The sequence below is a fragment of the Cebus imitator genome, unplaced genomic scaffold (genome assembly GCF_001604975.1).
Source record: "Cebus imitator isolate Cc_AM_T3 unplaced genomic scaffold, Cebus_imitator-1.0 Scaffold16, whole genome shotgun sequence".
NCBI classification, from domain to species: Eukaryota; Metazoa; Chordata; class Mammalia; order Primates; family Cebidae; genus Cebus; species Cebus imitator.
Window position 1 is genome coordinate 11,186,372 of NW_016107331.1, and position 6,064 is coordinate 11,192,435.

General features: G+C 34.9%; 1 protein-coding gene across 3 annotated transcripts in view; it reads left to right on the plus strand.

Annotated features, from left to right (window-relative positions):
- Positions 1-6,064, plus strand: part of ADGRV1 (adhesion G protein-coupled receptor V1) — a 564,714-nt gene that overhangs the window by 46,683 nt on the left and 511,967 nt on the right. For all 3 annotated transcript variants that reach the window (XM_037731465.1, XM_037731468.1, XM_017508574.2), the window contains exons 3-6: positions 426-575; positions 1,692-1,787; positions 3,198-3,302; positions 5,877-5,990. In XM_037731465.1, coding sequence (XP_037587393.1) covers positions 426-575; positions 1,692-1,787; positions 3,198-3,302; positions 5,877-5,990 — 465 coding nt within the window. The remainder of the gene's footprint in view (positions 1-425; positions 576-1,691; positions 1,788-3,197; positions 3,303-5,876; positions 5,991-6,064) is intronic.

Genomic DNA, 6,064 nt, shown 5'->3' on the forward strand with positions numbered 1-6,064 from the left:
CCTTTTTTATGGCTGAATAATATTCTGTTGTGTAGCTATGCATATGTGCAACATTTTTGTGAGAATTTTAGCTGTAACTTGTCTTCTTGTTAGGTTTTCTGTAGTCTACTCCAGATCAATCAGGAGCAGAGAAAGAAAATTCACATAATTGCTTTCCTATATAATTATTATTTTTCTATGTAATATTTATTTTTATTTCACAGCATGAACAAATGATTTTGTTTAGAACCATTTATTTTTGTTTATTTCTGAGGATAAGCTTTTTTGCTTATTAAATATTTATGATTTTTGTTTTTGTACATCCTATCTATAAACATTAATGTCAATTGATTTATGCTTTGTCTCTTGATTACTGTAATTAACATCAGTTTTGCTTACCCTAATACTGTGTTAAATAAGAATGATCTATATTTCGCATTTGATAGCTCTATGGAGAGGACACTGGTGACTTTTTTGACACATATGCGGCAGCTTTTATACCTGCTGGAGAAACAAAGAGAACAGTGTACATAGCAGTATGTGATGATGATTTACCAGAGCCTGACGAAACTTTTATTTTTCACTTAACATTACAGGTAAGGTCGTGTTTTTAAAAATTATAAGGAAGACTTATAAAACTTATAAAAATCTTTCTGTGCTTAGCAATATATCTCTCTAGAGATTAGCCAATTCAGATAACTGATGGTGGTATTCGTAGAATCCAGAACTGACAGCCTCTTCAGCACTTCCACCATCTGGTTATTTTTTGATCTTGTCCAGAAATTCTACAGCTAGTTTTTGGATCCATTCAGCTTACTCAGGAATTGCCATGACAGATGCTCCAGAACTTGGCCTGCTCTTTGGCCCCCTTTTTTTTTTATTCCTCCCCTGCTGCCAGATGTACAAAGAATGACTGTGACTTCTGAGTTCAAAGGACAAGGATACAAAAAGCAGGCATAGAAGTGGGAGGTCCCTGTGACTTAAATTCAGAGCACTGCTTGGAAAATAACTTGAATAGCCTTAGGTTTAATTGAACTTTATGGCTTGATCTGTTAGGTTGAGGCAATGACTTGCTAACACGATTCTGGTTGTTTTTTCTAAAGAGCATTAAGAATTTTTTTTTTTTTGAGTAATTATGTCACTATCATTAAAATGTTTGTGAAAATGACACTTGAAACAGTTATGTTTTGCTCTCTTAAACCATTCTTTTAAAAATACACTTTCATGCTGAATATCAGTAGAAATGTTACAGATAGACTCTCAATTTTATGAACAATGTTTTAATATTTTATCTTTAACTTGGTTCTGTGATTTGTAGAATACTAAATTTTCAGTACCTTCAATAGTACAAGAAAAATTACATTGAATAGAATTTTGTACTCTGTATTTAATTCTCTGTTATATAAGTGATAACATCAGAATTATAACTAATTTATAATATAGCATTACTAGCCAGTGATTATTTATCATTATATGATCATGTAATATTAAGAGTCAGTGACTACTGGCTTTCAAAACTTTTTTCAAAGTTTTTCATTTGGAACTTCTTAACCACGTTGATGTATTTTGAATGTTTTCTTAATCTGTGCATTAAGATTAAACATGTAATTTTATTATATTCTGAATAATTATTTGAAGACAGAAATTCTACAAAACAAATATTTAGTTTGTTATTTTATTTTTATTTCATTATTTTTGGGATTTTATTTTAGAAATCTTCAGAAAACGTGAAGCTTGGATGGCCAAGGACTGTTACTGTTACAATATTATCAAATGACAATGCATTTGGAATTATTTCATTTAATATGGTATGGCTACTATTTGACGATACTCATGGTTGTTAAGATAATGGTTTATTAAGTTTTAAAAATTAGTTTTCAGTTTTCATGATGTTAGCTAGTGTCATTCTGTCTTTTGATATTTAAATAAAATTTGCTTTAACTTTATCCCTGTTTCACATCCTGTAGACCATTCACTTGTTCTACCTAAGATGTTTGTGAATTGAGGAGACTTGTATGATCGTGGTCATCTTTTGTCCTAATCTCTTTCTGCTGATTGTTCCACCTGACTCCTTTGTTACCTCTCCTGTCTGGTCTTTAACTCAGATATACCACCCAATGCCTTTTGCCTGATTTCCCCAAATGTCACCTAAGGAGAGTGTTGTTTGTCAGACTAGTCTCAAAGTTTGGAGTTAATGGGAGATGAGAAAGCATGTTAAAATAATACTTTTCAAAAACCTTACTGTGAACTTGAATAGTAGTCACTACTGCTCTTCAGAATTCTGTAGTCATCTCAACTCTTAGATTTTCCCATTAATTAATATTTTCTGAAGGTTGAAGCTCCATTTCATCCCATTCACTTTTGCTCAATAGTTTATTTTCTATTTTTTAACTGAATTTCTGTGGCTCTGGCCAATCCTTTGTTCAGAGGGTTTTATCATTAGAAACAAATACAAAAGATAGGGCTCTCCTTGAGAGAAATTGTTTCCAGCTCTTAAAATAAAACCGTTTATCTCCAATACAGTTGAATTTGATGTGATCTGTCTCGTTGAAACAACCCCTCGAGATGGGCATTCCTAACACCAGTTATGGATGGGGCTACTGAACTTCACTGCCACCCTGAGAGCTGGCCACTGCTTCTGCAGCTTGTGTGCACTTGCCTGTGTCCATGCTCCTCCTCTCCTACCCTGAGTTTCCAACAGCCAAACCAGCATGTTTCTTTTGAAGTCCTCGCTTTCACCTCCTGCAGAGATCCTGTCCTTAAAGTTATTAGCAGTGTCTCTTTTTCAATGACAAGCTGGCTGATGTGGAGAAAGAGTGGTTGGGGGCAAGGCCAAGTGGTGGTCCCAGTGACCTGCTGCCTTGGTCTGAAGGCTTAACTCATGTCTGTGACCGGGCCCCGGTGAGCATTTGAGTTTGTCATCTTTCAACTAGGAAACCTTTAAATTCCTCAGCAGAACAGCTAGTTGATGGTAGAACCAAGTCAAGAACCCAAATCTTTTGCCTGACTAGTTTTTATTTTCCCTTTACACTATTATTTTTAACTTTTTTCAGCATTTTAAAGCTGTAGTTCATAGAAGCTAGGAAACACCACATTCTTATCATACAGTATAGATAGATTTGTCTTTGGAAATTGAGCATTTCTGAGGTAATAGTTTTTACCGCCTCATACCTCTGATTGCTCAGCTACTGATCATCTGTGCTTACTCTCCTCAATAGCCTCCCTCAATCACAGTGAGTGAGCCCAGAGGCAGAAATGAGTCTGTGCCTCTTACTCTCATCAGAGAAAAGGGAACCTATGGAATGGTCACTGTGACTTTTGAGGTAAGTTTATTCTGAAATCAAATTTAATTTAATTTAATTTATTTATTTGAGATAGTTTTGCTCTTTCTGCCTTGGCTAGAGTGCAATGGCACCATCTTGGCTCACTGTAACCTCCGCCTCCAGGGTTCAAGCAATTCTCCTGTCTTAGCCTCCCAAGTAGCTGGAATTACATATTTATTTTTATTTTTATTTTTTTTGAATCAGTGTCTTGCTCTGTTGCCCAGGCTGGAGTGCAGTGGCATGATCTCAGCTCAATGCAACCTTTGCCTCTTGGGTTCAAGTGATTCTCCTGCCTCAGCCTCCCAAGTAGCTGGAATTACAGGCATGTGCCAGCAGCTTGGCTGATTTTTGTGTTTTTAGTAGAGAAAGAGTATCACCATGTTGGCTAAGCTGGTCTTGAACTCCTGACCTCAGGTGATCTGCCTACCTTGGCCTTCCAAAGTGCTGGGATTACATGTGTGTACCACTGTGCCCAGCCCTGAAATCACTTTAAATTCGAACACTGGAGTTAATGCCAGATGGCTGCAATTTTGAAAATCAAAGTTCTTTGTATAATAAACATGACACAATACAATTAAATAAATATGAATACTTTTCTGATCTGATATATTTCATGATTAATATAAAAAATGTTTTCTTTGTTGCTTGTGTATACGATGCTTACATGAAATACAAGCTAACATTTTAGATATGTGGGAAAAATACATCATAAAATAGAATAATAATGTTAATCATATAAAATTTACAGAACTTTTAAGATAAATGTCTTCAAATATATGAAATTTTAAAATACCCATGGATTACTTAGGTTTACGTAAAATTATTTAATGTGTTGTCTTTCCCCATTTTATTTTTATTTTTATTTTTTTTGAGACAGGCTCTTACTCTTATGCCCAGGCTGCAGTGCAGTGGCACAATCAAGGCTCACTGCAGCCTCAGCCTCCTGGGCTCATGCAGTCCCCGTACATCAGCCTTCTGAATAACTGGGAGTACAGGTGTACATCACCATGCCCAGCTAAGTTTTAATGCTTTTGTAGAGTTGAAGTTGCATTATGTTGCCCAGGCTGGTCGCAAACTCTTGAGCACAAGTGATCCTTCCTCTTCAGCCTTCCAAAGAGCTGGGATTACAGGCATGAGTCACCATGCCTTCCCCCCACCCCCTGTTTTTTTTTTCAGTACACCCAATGGATGTTGGTTATAGCCATTGCACTCCACCATGGGAATCCATGAATGTTACAGGATGTGGCATGTATACGATAAGCTATGGGTGAGGTGTATTTTTTAGGTGCTAGCTCTAACCATTTTATTTTATTGCTTGCTGACCATGTGCCCATCATTGTGTCGCCACATTGCTGTTCTATGAGATACACATTTAAATCTTCAACTAATTTTTGTGTTTTTTGGGATCCAGAACATGATCATATACTATTTTCAAACATTAGAATGTTAGCAATTTCTGATACCAGTTTCTTTCCTAATTATTAATTGTAGCATCAATAAAATGGAAACTTGTATTTACATAATGCAATTCTATGGAAGCATAGAAGAGTTTTGTTCATGCTTGTGGGTGTCCACATCATATGGTAGTTATGTTCATAACTACACAGAACATAGAACAGCAGAAGACAGTAATGCATGAAAAACATAGTAAACACTAAATATGCAGTAGTCTTGCAAGTTCTACACTGGAAGTCATACACGATTTTTCATGTACTTAGGAATATGCATTTAGATAATGAATTGTTGAAAATTTTTCTGATAAATATTGGAAACACTAGAAAATAATTGGCTGTAGAAAGGATAAAGCATCTAGGTTATGGTGTTTTCAACTTATCTATGGATGTCTAAAGTTATGTTACCATGTTTGTAACCTGTTTATTATTTAAATAATTATAAGTAACATTTTTGGAGTGCTTAGTATTGCCATATACTGCTGTAAGTTGATTGATGATCACTGCATACAGGTAGCACCTCTCCCTAGCACTTGGTCTCTCTCCTGCTATTCTTAATTTTTCCTCTATGATACTTATTATCATCTGACACATGCCCATTCATTTATTTATCATTTATTCCCTTTCTTTAAATGTCAGGTCTATATGGAGGGGCGTTTGCTCTGTTTACTGCTAAATCTTTAGTATCTAAAAGAGATGCCGCATGGAGCACTCAACAAATGCTTTTTTAAATGAATGATTTGATTTATTCTTCACATCTTCACATCCAGCTTGTGAAGTGGAGAAACTGGTATTTGATTCCATTACTTGAGGGAATTTACTAATCTTGAATACCCTTTCTTTCATGAAGAAATATTTTTAGAGATTTTCCCTGTCAGGTTTAACATAATAGTTGAGAAAAAAACAGTTCTTAAAAACCACATAGTTTGATGCAACTATAGTCAATATCTATAATTACATTATATGACCTATTAACTCGAAGGGCAGAATTAGGTATGGATTAGTGTAATTCTTGCAGAACATCTTTAAACTTCAGATTTTTGTCTGCTGACATCACAATGATGCTTTCTTAATCTTGTGAAGTATTCGATATTTATTGATGGCATTGTGTGTTTCTTTGCAGGTAGAGGGTAGCCCAAATACTCCTGATGAAGATTTGAGTCCAGTTAAAGGAAATATCACCTTTCTCCCTGGCAGAGCAACAGTAATTTATAACTTGACAGTACTTGATGATGAGGTTGGCTAATGTTTTTTTTTTTTTTTTTTTTTTTTTTTTTTTTTTTTTTTTTTTTTTTTTTTTTTTTTTTTTTT